We start from the raw sequence: 13,419 nt of genomic DNA, 5'->3' as shown, positions 1-13,419 counted from the left end.
TCTGATAAGTTTGTTTCAGAATATAAGCTCCTTGGAGAGCAAAAATGATGTTGGTTGTTTTCTCTTGTATGGTAACACATGCTATTTGTGATGATTAATAAATACCATTTAATAATGCTAATGATATCTGGCTTCAATTTTTTTTTGAAAGTTTTCTCCTTTCCTTGTATTGAGACTGATCCTGAAAATGAGATCCACTTAGTAAGTCTTTGTATATAGCAATACTTTGTGAGTAGACATGAGTGGCTATGTATGTGAGCTTAGGTGAAGTTATTAGAATTGTCAGAGGGTTTGTTAGGTACCCTTTTAGTAACATCTGATTGGTCGTATATAATCCTAAGGAGACATTTTGGCCTCCCTCCAACTCCCTAAAATCCCTTTATGTCTAGACACACATATATGTTCTTTCTAACCCTTACCTTTCCTTTATTGTTACAAGGTAGAGTTGGATTAAGGATAGATCAGGCTCTACTCAAAGTAAGAATAGAAAATAGAATGTAAAATACTACATTGTCAGATCACCAATCCACCTCATCTTGTATTCTTTTTATGCCAGAGGCATGAATGATATTTTGTGAAAGAGAAAACATAGCAGTTTTTTCCCAAGACAGCACCTTTAAAAAGCTAGCAATGATAGACAAATAGTATTAACTCCAATTTCATAATCCATTTCTACTCTGAAAGTGACATTGGATAAACAAAGAGATTGTAGTGAAGGAGAAGAGAGGTGGATGGTGATGGATTTCATTAATCAACACTGTATCATTAACAAACATCAATAAAACATTAGCAAAAAATTATTAACAAAATCTACTAACCCTTTATCTTTTGTGATTGTATTTCAAAGTATTAATAGGATCAGGGTATCACTAGTACTATCTAATAAGTATGTTAGATAACTCACATTTACACAGTATTTCAGCATTTGTTAAGTGCTTTTCTCCAAAGAGCCCTATATAATAAATAGTACAGGAATTATCCGCCCATTCCCATGATATGAGGAAAGTGAAGCTTTTAGAAGTGAAATGACTTAGGCATAATCACAATACTAGCAAGTTTCTGAGACAGGATTCAAATTGAGGGGTACTAAATCCAAGTGCAATTTTTTCCTACTCTACCATATTGCTTCTATTTTGAGGAGTTGTGCAATACCGACAGTTATTCCAAATTGCTGCTAACACTGATGTTATTGTTTTTAATGCTAATATTCTCCTGGAGATGTTATGAATCTAGAAAATCAGAAAACAACACAGTCTTAGAAGAGCCAAAATTATAGGTTACCAAAGAAGCAATGGAAGAGATGCATGATGGGTATAAACAGCTACATTGTCATTTGTCAGAAAGACATATCTTGCTGTGTAATTTTTCCCAGGCATGGATGATTGAGCTCAGTTGTAAAGCAACAGATAACTAGTTCTGAGACCTGAATAGCAAAGAATTTCATTATTTTTCAGATCTCTTAGGTGTAATTTGTGTTCTGTCTCCTAAACAACACAAAGAGAAACTCAGATGAGTACCTTAAACCTTAAAGAGGGAAAGAAAGAGAAAGACAGACAGATAGACAGACACAGACACAGACAGGAACGCTGACAGAGACAGAGAGACAGAGATGGAGGGACAGAGACAGGGCCAGTCAGAGAAGGATAGCAAGAGACACAGAGAGACACAGATGCACAGAGAAATGCTAATTGTTATTCTCATGACTACCTTTCCCCAAGGTATAGCAGATAAAACCACATACAACAATCCAAAGGAAAATGCAAGAGTAATACTTGGACCACCACAACACACTGTAAATTTTGAAAACATGGCATTGTCTAACCAAGAGAGATCAGCACCAAGAAAGATCAGCAACTGAAGATAGTATATAATTAGATTAAATAAATACCCATTTCCTTTTAGGTGGGAATGGATTCCCTGACACTTGAATCCAATGTATAACCTTCACATTACTCATTCCTAAAAGTGGCACCTTGCCATTAATGACATGAACAAGAAATTGTGGAAAAGATCTCATCCAGGACCCAAAAAAGTAACTTTAATTCACTTAATCTCTATGTACCTCAGTTTCCTCATCTGTAAAATAAGAGAATTGAAATTGGTTCCCTCTAAGATCTCTTCCAGCTAGAAATCTATGATCCTATGACCTTTCTAGAAACTCATCTGTTCATCCATATATCTGGTACTAGCTGTCCTATTGTAGTATGGAGTGCTGTTTCTATCATGTCTGACTCTTTGTTATTCCATTTGGGGTTTTCCTGCCAAAGATTGCCATTCCTTTTACAGATAAGGAAACTGAGGCAGAGTTTAGGTACTTGTCCAGGATCACAGGACTAGTGTTTGACTCTTGATTTGAACTCAGAGCTTCTTGAGTCCAGCACTCTATCCATTGTACCACTTAGTATTCCTGATTGTATGGAGTAGGTAGAAACAAAGTGGTGATAAAGGAGAAGCTGCAAAATAGAATTCAAGTCACATTGAGCTTTATTCCCTCACTCTTTCAGGAAATTAGGATGTCCAGGATCACTGCAGATATCACCAGGCTGTTGCTAGAGTTATGACATCCCTAGAGCCCCAAACTTTAATGACTAGTACCATTCGATGTTTGATTCTTCCTTCCTCATTTCATAGCCTGCTATCTAAAGGACAAAAGAAAAACAGGAAAAAAGACCTAATACATTTTTACTCAAATACAATCAAATCAGTTTAGTTAGATATATTTATACTTATAGAGGCATGAATGACATCCATTGTGCCTTTTCTAATCCAAGTGCTATCAAGAAACATTGATTTTTAAATATCTCTGAAGGAAAAAAGAGAGATTCATGACAAATACTACAACGTATTTAGCAGAGACATATAGGTATATAATCACAGGGGTAATATTTCTTTGATTTAATAAGTAGCAACTATACTAAGTCAATTGAATTAATGTTGAGACTTAGTTGCCGGGAGGGAAAGGGCTAAAGGTTCAATCAAATTCACCTGCAGCTATTGGATCAAGTTGACAACTGTAGTATACAATTGGATGATAACTTTGTCCAACAGTCTGCGTAAGTACACCAGAAGCTACACCTTTTGTCTCATCAACAAACAGCTGAAATGGTTTTTCATAGTCTGGGATTCCCAACGTGGGGCAGATAATATGGTTTCTTTAATCTTATCTAAGGCTATACGATGTTCAGGCTTTGGTTTCAGAGGTTCTGGTTCTATCTTCCTGGTCAGATCTGTCAAACACCTAGTGATTTCACTGTATCTAGGAATCCACTGCCTACAGAAACCAGTAGTTCTAAGAATAGCTCTGAGTTGCTTCTTGGTCTTAGGTGCACTCAGTTTCTGTATATCTGCTATTCTCTTTTGTGTAATACTTCTGGAACCCTCTGAAAACACAAATACAAGATATTGCCCTCGAGGTAGAACCAAACCACTGTAATTTTGTCTTAGAGATTTTATGCCCTTGCTTGTTTAATTCAATCAAAAGAATCTTGCTGTCTCTATGACATACCTTTTCATTTGGGGATGCTAAAAGGATATCATCCACAACATGCACCAATTTACTCTCTTTAAACTTGATTGTTTTTAGATCTCGATTTAGAATTTGAGAGAATTGACTAGGTGAGTCTGTGAAATCCTGGGGCAAACAAGTCCAATTCCACTGGGTTTTCTCCCAAGTGAAAGCAAAGATCTTTTGAGAATCCTCGTGGATTGGTATTGAGAAAAACACAAAGCATAAAATTACCATGGCGAAATTTTTAGCCTGACTTGGAATGGAAGAACTTATAACAGCTGGACTTGATACAACTGGATGTGACTTGATGACATAATCATTTGCCATTCTCAAATCTTGGATAAATTGGTATATAGGTCAGCCATTTTTGTCTAATTTTGGCTTCTTTATAGGCAAAATTGGCGTATTATACTCAGAAAAGCAAGGTATAATTATCCCTTGTTGGATTAGAAACTCAATGATTGGTCTTATACCTTGCTTCCTTAGTCAAGGTATATTGAGGCACTCAAGGAACTGGTCCTTCCTTTGTCCTCACCCTGACTGGAGTAGCTGATTTTAATTATCCTACATCTGTGGATGATCTTGACCACAACTCCTTAGCTATATTCTCAGGTATTGTATAGATAGTACCTAAGTCATCCTCCATACTATTGGAATATAAGAATAGCAATGGAAAGGCCTTCAAAGATCCCTCTGGGAGACATAAAGATATATCACCAATTTCAATACAATGGATAGTTGCTCACAATTTACACAGCAAATCTCTGTCTGAAAGGTTCATTGAGCATTCAGGAATACAGATAAATGTGTGTTCCACAGATAGGGGTCCAAGAGTTATCATTTTTGGTTGTAATTTGGCTACTTTCTGAGGTTTGCCTGTAGCACCAACAACTTCCATTGTACCAACAGCTCTACAATTCTCAGGAAAACTTTGCAAAACTGATTTACTTGCTCCTGTATTAACCAGAAGGTTGTAGATCTGGTCTTCAATAGTAACAGACACATGTGGTTCTGTGCCATTGGGAGGTTGGAAAATTTCCAACACAGAGGCTAAAACAGTAACATCAGAACATAGCTCAGCTATTTCCCATCTATCCAAGTTAACATCATCTTGAATTACAGAATTTTTCCAAAATTTAACATTAACACTTTCCTCTAATTCTACTCTCATTAATCCTTTTCACCTCTATTTTAGTATCATTGTCCTTATTTACAATCAAGCCATCCTTATTCAAATCACAATTTCCATTATTCTCTGTAATTACACAATCACTAGAATTTCTATCACTATTTCCAACACAATTCCCCTTTTTCTTGCAATTATTTACTATACTAATTAAATCATTATCAACAAGTAAATTATTAACAATTGTAGTTAAATTACTACAAACACCACTTAATTTAGCACCAATACAATTTAAATTATCATTGATTCCATTCAAATTACCATGAACACTGATTAAATTATCACCATTATTAATTAAATTACTATTAACACCAATCAAATTATTATTAATTCTAATTACACCATTACCATTATTCACAATTCCATTATCATTTTGCTTAATACACACAATATGTTCAACACCTAATTTATTCCCATCCACTTGATTTAGAACTTCTGAACTTCGGGTATACTTTCATAACAAAGCTATCCCTTTATTCTGGTTAATATGATTTGTATTCCCTGCAACAACCTGGCTGTACTTAGGTCTTTTACCAGTTCTTATGTATTCTTGCATTACACTCATGCTAGGGGCTTACAATCCTTGGCAGCATGCATTCTGGCATGTAAAACTATTTTGTTGTCCATATCCATAATTATTATTGTTATTATTGCCATTCCAATTATTTCTCCTGTTGTTATTATTATTATCGTAACCATAATTTCTGTTGTTTCTTTGCCCATCAAACTGACCTTTAAACCTACATTCCTTTACAAAATGTCCAATGCAATTGCACAGGAAATATCTTTTCAGCCCTTGATATCTGTTGTTACTACCATTATTGCTGTTCTTATAGGTGATATTCTTCCTATCTGATGGTTGTATTGCCCTCAGTGCTGCTACAGCTTTAATTTTACCTATCTCCTTTTCAATTATAGGCATATGAGCCAATATATCTAGCACAGTTATAGCCAGTATTGGTTGGGCAACATCAAAATCTAACATGAATTCATAATATTTAAGTATAGTTTTAAACCATAGATATGGTAAAAACAACAACCCCTGCCAAACAATAAGTAATCTATGCAATAAAGTGAATAAGTGGGTTGGGGAAACAGGTGAAACACAAGGGTGCCAAATACAATCAAGACCACACCCACAAACCCACAAGTGATAGAATACACAATATACACTGAAACCTACACAAGGGATGTGGGAAATGGGTAATGATACCCAAGCTGGTAAAAGTTGGTTGACAGTTACTGGTTTCCACTCAATGCAGGGAAAATCAGGATTTGAAAGTTATCTTTCTGTGGGTCCTTTCTTGGGGTTGAGGAAGACACGGGAAGTAAATTAAACAGTTCAATAATGAGTTTAATGGGTAGGCATTAAGGGAAATGTCACTCAAAATCTAATTGTCTATTGATAAGTTCAAGGGACTAGAAGGTGGAACAAACACTACACTGACTCTAACACAGGCAGCCAGGTCAAGCCTATAAGATCAGAAGGGGAATGGATGTCTCACTGCAGGGTCCTCTTCAGCTCCAGTGATGATCTCAGCTTTCCAGGAACCACATCTTCAAGGAGATGAAGTCAGGGAGTTGAACTAGTCTGGTATGTCCACCAACCAGAACTAAATTCACTGCTCAGCCTGATCTTCCTCACAGAGCAGATAGTTCTTGCAGGAGACAATCCACTTTCCTGGGCTCTTCACTGCAGACAGTTAAGCAAGCACCTAACTGCCATCAGCCACACCAGAGAGTCTCTCAGGAAAAACTTCCCTTCTTTTCTTCCTGTTCCATTCTTGGAATCCTCAGCACTTGCCTGACAGCTCTGGCTGCTCACTTATGCTTATTGACTAACTTCCTAATTTCCTCACAACAATACTGATACCAGTAAAACTATGACTTGGGACTTTACATACAAATAAATAATAGTCTAGTTTGGTTGAAATCCTAAACGGGAAGGGTATACTTCATATTACACATGAAACTGTAAAGTGTAGAAGGTTTGTATAGTGAGACAGATATACAAAACCAATTTCTCTATAACTACAACAATAAAAGTGCCCCCCCCCAATTGTAAGATTTCACAAATCTGCTCCTCTTTAATTTTCTTTTTTAAAAAAGCTCTTTACTTTCTGTTTTAGAATTGATACTAAGCATTGGTTCCAAGGCAGAAGAGCAGTAAGGGCTATGCAATTGGAGTTATAGGACTTGCTGAGGGTCACAAAACTAGGAACTGTGGCCAGATTTAAACCCAGGATCTCCATCTCTAGGTCTGGCTTTCAATCCACTGAGCCACCCAACTGCCTCCAAGATTGCTTTTCAATCAAGGATCTTAACCTTCTTTGCAAATTTCCTTTATAAATCTCTATATTATAGATAAGCGATATAGGGACTCACGACCTAGTCAGTATTGACTCCTCATTGTCTCTCATCCTCTCTCATGTCCAATCTCTTGCCAAGTTCTGTCAATTTTACCTTTGTAAAAATTCCAACATAAGTCCCCCTTTTCTCTTCTGACATAGCCACTGCCCTGATACAAGCATTTATCACTTCAAACCTGGAGTCTTTTGGTTGATCTCCTTTCCTGAAGTTTATTCTCACTCCAGTCCATCCTTCATGCAGTTATCAAAGTGATAATCCTAAAAAAGGACAAAAAAAATAAAGGTCTGACCGTGTCTCCCCACCTCCTTGAAATAAAATCCAGTGGTTCTTTATCACCTCTAGGATCATATAGATAATCTTTTGACATTCAAAGCCCTTCATACCTGGGCCCTCTCCCAACTTTCTAGTCATCTTCAATCTTATTCACCAATTCTCTGATTCAGTTATAATGGCCTCCTTGTTGGTCCTGGTACAAAATACTCCATCTTCTCAGTCCAGGCAATTTCACTGGCTTTCCTTTAATGCCTGGAATTCTCTCTCTCATATCTGTCTCTTGGGCTCCCCAGCTTCCTTCAAGTCCCAGCTGAAAGCCAACTTTTTGCAAGAAGTGTTTCTCAATCCCTCAATGCCAGAGAGTTCCTTCTAAGATGATTTATAATTGATCTTTATATGTTTTGTTTGTATATAACTTGCATGTTACCTTCCCTGTGTAGACTGTGGGATCCGTAAGAGTAGGACCATTTTTCAGCCTTTCTTTATATCACCTCACTTAGCACAATGCCTGGTGATCAGTACGGGATTATGGACTGGTCAACTGACCAAGGTGAATATGAAATATCTGTTCAATAGTCCCTTGAGAGTCCTTACCTCTTAGGAGAGCATAATAGTTATGTTATATATAATAGCATAATGGGTTATAACTGATGTTTTTAAGTATGTATCACTATGTATTTAGGAATTTTTTGTATGTTTTCAGCATTTGTTTTGGGGTAGAGGGGATAAATAGTTGTCCTATGCCTGATAACTATATTTTACAGATGAGAATCCTTATGAAAGGGGCGGTCAATACTTTTGTTAGAGACACTAGACAAAAATCCTCCTTAAACTTTGTTTTAGAGATATATCTGTTGAAGTTCTGTTGTGAGGTGAGGGCACAAAAAGCCAGAGAGAATGAGAAAATTCTTATCCCTTCCCTTTGGGGTCAAGCTTCTCCAGGACAGAACCCAGTTGACCAAGATCCAGAACCAGAAGCCATTATGGGTACAGCTGTACCCTGGCCTAAGGGAAAACACACACACATATACATATGGATATTTATTAGCAAAAGACCAAATGCCAAGTAATGTCCATGATGTTGAATAGTAATTAAGAAATTCCCTGATTAAGGGCCTTCTTATATTTCTGTTATCAAGGATTATAATTTACTTATGCTTTTATTAAGTAAATATGTCCTGCAATGGGAATCATTTATTCCTATCAGAAAATGAAAAACGGTTTGAATTTCAATGTTTAAATTAGGTGGTTCAGTGGACTGAGAGCCAGGTCTAGAGATGGGAGGTCTTGGGTTCAAATCTGCCCTTAGACATTTACTTCTTACCTATTTAACCCTGTGCAAGTCACTTAACTCAAATTACCTAGCCCTTACCACTCTTCTGCCTTAAAACTAATACTTAGTATTGATTCCAAGAGGGAAAGGAAGAGTTTTAAAAATTACATATATCATGGACCCAGACTCAATCAATACTTTTATATACAACTATTCAAAATACAAACCTTTTATTTAAATTAACCAATGTTTTCTTTTAGAACAGGAATATGAAAAGATTACCATTTCATGTATTTTCTGATCCTCCTTCTATTTGATTGATTTTAGCTTGTTTTCTGCCTTCAAGAGTTGTCATTATTGCTGGGGTACAGTCTTTTGGTCATGTCCAACTCTTTGTGACCCCAGGGACCATAGGTATCCATGGCTTTTTTTATTTGGGGGGCAAGAATACTGGAGTGGCTTGCAATTTCCTTCTCCAGTGGATTCTTTTGTCAAGCAATCAGGAATTAAGTGACTTGCCCAGAGTCACCCAGCTAGGAAGCATCTGAATCTTGATTTGAACTCAGTCTTCTTGACTTTAATTCCAGCACTCTATCCACTGCCTCCTAATAGATATACACACAAATTAAGAGCAATGACTAAGTATTATGAATTAACCCAAATGATCATCATTTTAACTTAATATTTTAACTTCAAAAATATAAGAAAAGAGTTTGTAGTTGGTTAAACAGAGTAACAGAAAACCAAAACATCCTAGGGCCTAGGCCAATCACAAAATCCTTGAATAAAAAAAAATGAGTACTTGAAATTTTCCAACCTAAAAACAACCTCTGTGGCAGAAAAGCCAGTTCTGCAGAATCCTTAAGCCATATTTTCTTTGGACAAGAACCTTTATTATTCAATTGCATGCTTTTTAAGTGCTTTTAAATACAAGTCTAGTCTGCCCTCTGATCCAGTAATACCACTGCTAGGTTTATACCCCAAAGAGATCATAGGGAAAAAGACATGTACAAAAATATTTATAGTCACACTCTTTGTAGTGGCAAAAATACCTTGGAAAACGAGGAGGTGCCCTTCAATTGGGGAATGGTTGAACAAATTTTGGCATCTGTTGGTGATGGAATACTATTGTGCTCAAAGGAATAATGAACTGGAAGAATTCCATGTGAACTGGAATGACCTCCAGAAACTGATGCAAAACCATGAAAACATTATACACAGAGACTGATAAACTGAGGTAAAATCGAATGTAATGGACTCCTGTACTAGCAGCAATGCAATGATCCAGGATAATTCTAGGGACTTAAGAGAAAGAATGCTATCCACATCCAGAGAAAGAACTGTGGGAATAGAAACACAGAAGAAAAACAATTGCTTGAACACATGGTATGATGGGGATATGATTGGGAATGTAGACTCTAAATAACCATCCCCGTGCAAACTATCAATGATATGGAAGTGGGTCTTGATCAATGACACATGTAAAACCCAGTGGAAATGCATGTTGGCTTTGGCAGGGGAGAGAGGGAACATGAATCATGTAACCATGGAAATTTTTTCTAAAAAATTAAAAAAAATTAAAAAATTAAATATAAGCCTACATGGTAGCTTAATAATCTCTCTAATTTATTTCATTTTAGAACCAGTAAATATAAAACTGAATGCAAATAGTTAACACGATGTCTTTTAGTTTATCTGCTTAGTCATTTCAGTTGCATTCCACTGACTGCTATATTTTCTCAATATTAGATACCATCAGGAATGTAACAGTAATACCCTCAGCCCAAGGGCAGGAAGCTGCATGCCTTACATAAGAATTAAATCTAGTTTGAAGTTTATTTGCTTAGGAGCGGAGGAAATGAAGAAGAAAAAAGGGTGGGGAATGAAGAGTGCTGGGAAAATGTTAGACAGGAGGTGATTGGTTTATTGAAACCCAGAGAACAGATCAAAAACAAGTCCGATCCCTTTCCTTGAGTGTGAGTGCTTATTTCTCACTGTGGTGCATTAACTTTTCTTGACACAATTGCAGATGCTAACTCAGGTTAGGTTCTTAAGAGAATCTCTTGACTTTTAGCTATTCTACTTCAAGATCTGATTTTGGAGGTATGATGTCTCATTCTGAGAAGTCAGATACACTGGTTTTCTTTGTGAATGGAAGAAAGGTAAGGTTTTGTTTTCATCATTGTTAAATGTCTGATAGGGGACAAATTAGGGCAGAAGTGATACTTCACTAGACCCTCTGCTAAGCTTAAGTGGGCTGAGAATTGAGGAAGGGGAGGATAATGAGTGTTTCAGCTTCAAATGGGTTGTGTGACCATGAGAAACTATTTTATGACCCATGCTCCCTCTTTTTCTGGTTATGAAATAAAAAGGTGAACTCTGTTTTTAGAGGATATTTAGATGTAAGTAATTCTGTGAGGTCTTAAGTTTGTTCTTGCTCTTGTACTTCTCTGACTAGGGAACTTGTACATCTCACTGAGGGATTTTGAGGCTCTTTGGCCCATTGTTCTGAAGTGGGCAGGTTTTGTGTTAGTATATGTTCTTTTTTTTTTTTTTTTTTTTTGTTTTTATATTTTTAAACCCTTAATTTCTGTGTATTAGTTCCTTGGTGGAAGAGTGGTAAGGGTAGGCAATGGAGGTCAAGTGACTTGCCCAAGGTCACACAGCTGGGAAGTGTCTGAGGCCAGATTTGAACCTAGGACCTCCCGTCTCTAGGCCTGGCTCTCAATCCACTGGGCTACCCAGCTGCCCCAGTATATGTTCTTTTAACTAAAAGAAGGAAACAGAGCTTGCTCAGTCAGCCTGTGATTGTTAGAATAAAAGCCTCAGAGGAAAAGAAAAAAAAATTACTTGAGCTGCTTTGATTTTACTTTGCTGGAAGTTTTCTAAATTCTCAAGCAGCAATGTAAAAAAAATCAAAAAAACCCTAAAGGCCTCATCATTGACAAACCTTTTGAAAAACAAGTGAAAACTGAAAACCAATCTGTCCAGACTGTCAGAGAAAGAAGTCCTGCCCATATGTCCCCTCTCCATGCCTAAAAACAGATTTCTCAGTTGTAACTTTCACTCCTTGTCCCTTTGGGCACTTATAAAAATGGGTCAAATTTCTTTCTTTTTTTTTTTTTAAGATCTTATTTTCTTTTGGATTAATGTGGTCTTAAAAAGGAACTATCTATTTTTTATACAAACACAGTTTTTTTGCTTTTCAAGCTCTTAAAGCTTTCTTTCAGGTAAAATCATGCTTTCAAAATTTCTGGTCCAAATGAGAAAATAGTCAGAGATAAAATAGGGAAGCCTGACCTGGTCTCTCTTAAGTCAAAGGAAGCAAAGGCTTTCAGGTGGGGGAATTTTCTCATTTGGCCTGGAGAAAACATCTCTGCTTCCCACATCATTCCATCCCCATTGCACAATTAAACCATTACAAGTTATACAAGTAAAAGATCTAGCATTTAGTGAAATGAATCAGTGTTTCTGAGTAGCTAATGTTGTCAAACTAAATCTAGAATTGTATTTTAAATTCATATTCGGTGTGTTTTAAAAGTTTTCTTTGAGTATGCCTACAGTCTTTGCCCTTGGTTTTTTTGTAGGAGCTGAGAGAACACTATAATCTCAACTACTGCCATCACTATTTCTGTAACTTTTTCTATGTTCAGTTGAAGAACAGAATATATATAGCATGATTTCTGCTGCCTTGAAATTCAGAATCTCACGTCCTCCTTTGTTCTTAAGCTATTGGAGGCCAGGATATATATATATATATTTGTATGTGGCTTTACACAACCTCTGATTCTGAAATATTGTGGGTTACTAACTCATCTCTTTAACCTCAGTCAAATACTTAAAGGTATCATGCGATTTCATAATTGGAAATATGGAATTTGAACAAATTGGGTTAAAAACATGCCCCTACCTCCCTAGAAAATGACTTAATGAGTTATTGCAGAAAATGAATTATCTTCAACTGAAATTTGCTTTACGCTATTGTAACAACTTATTTTATATAGGTAATTGAGAAGAATGCAGACCCTGAAGTAAATTTATTGTTCTACTTGAGAAAAAAGCGTATCCTTTTATTTATGCATTTTATTGGGCCAACTGTATAGTGAACTTTTTTTTTTTTTTTAAACCCTTGTACTTCGGTGTATTGTCTCATAGGTGGAAGAGTGGTAAGGGTGGGCAATGGGGGTCAAGTGACTTGCCCAGGGTCACACAGCTGGGAAGTGGCTGAGGCCGGGTTTGAACCTAGGACCTTCCGTCTCTAGGCCTGGCTCTCACTCCACTGAGCTACCCAGCTGCCCCTCTATAGTGAACTTTTATATACTTTGATGACCATGGTGGGCACAAAAAATCTAGAAGACTTTGGCCTTTCCTTGCATTTTCCTTGCATGATAACTTGTTGAAAATGTAATATTCCTAGGGAACCCAAGACTCTAGGGTTTTAACTAAAGCAGCAGAAACAGACCAAGAAAGAGAGAAAGGAGAAAGCAGCAGAAGACCAGTCCAGGGAAGGAGAAAGTTATAGCTTAAACCTTCTAGTTTTTAGAGGGATTCGATTATGCTAGGCTATTTTTTTTCTTTCAGAAAACACCCATATCATGCCTAAAAATCAATAGAGGATCTAAGGCTTCTATACTTAGCACAGTAGTAGGAATTTCATAAATGTTAAGTTAAATTCTGAGGCTTTTCACACAAGGCTGGTCTCATCCACTGGTGAAGTTGCCTGTAATTTCCTTTCTTTTCTTTTCTTTTCTTTTCTTTTCTTTTCTTTTCTTTTCTTTTCTTTTCTTTTCTTTTCTTTTCTTTTCTTTT

General features: G+C 36.6%; 1 protein-coding gene across 1 annotated transcript in view; it reads left to right on the top strand.

Moving 5' to 3' along the window:
- Positions 1–10,718: 10,718 nt before the first annotated feature.
- The window catches only part of LOC123241403 (aldehyde oxidase 3-like), a 119,115-nt gene continuing 116,414 nt past the window's right edge, over positions 10,719–13,419 (top strand). The window contains exons 1-2 of the mRNA XM_044669060.1: positions 10,719–10,772; positions 12,615–12,672. Of these exons, the coding sequence (XP_044524995.1) occupies positions 10,719–10,772; positions 12,615–12,672 (112 nt within the window). The remainder of the gene's footprint in view (positions 10,773–12,614; positions 12,673–13,419) is intronic.

This window comes from Gracilinanus agilis, chromosome 3 (assembly GCF_016433145.1).
Source record: "Gracilinanus agilis isolate LMUSP501 chromosome 3, AgileGrace, whole genome shotgun sequence".
In the NCBI taxonomy this organism is placed as follows: Eukaryota; Metazoa; Chordata; class Mammalia; order Didelphimorphia; family Didelphidae; genus Gracilinanus; species Gracilinanus agilis.
Note: the sequence above shows the minus strand (reverse complement) of the source record. Positions and strands in the feature narration are given on the sequence as shown.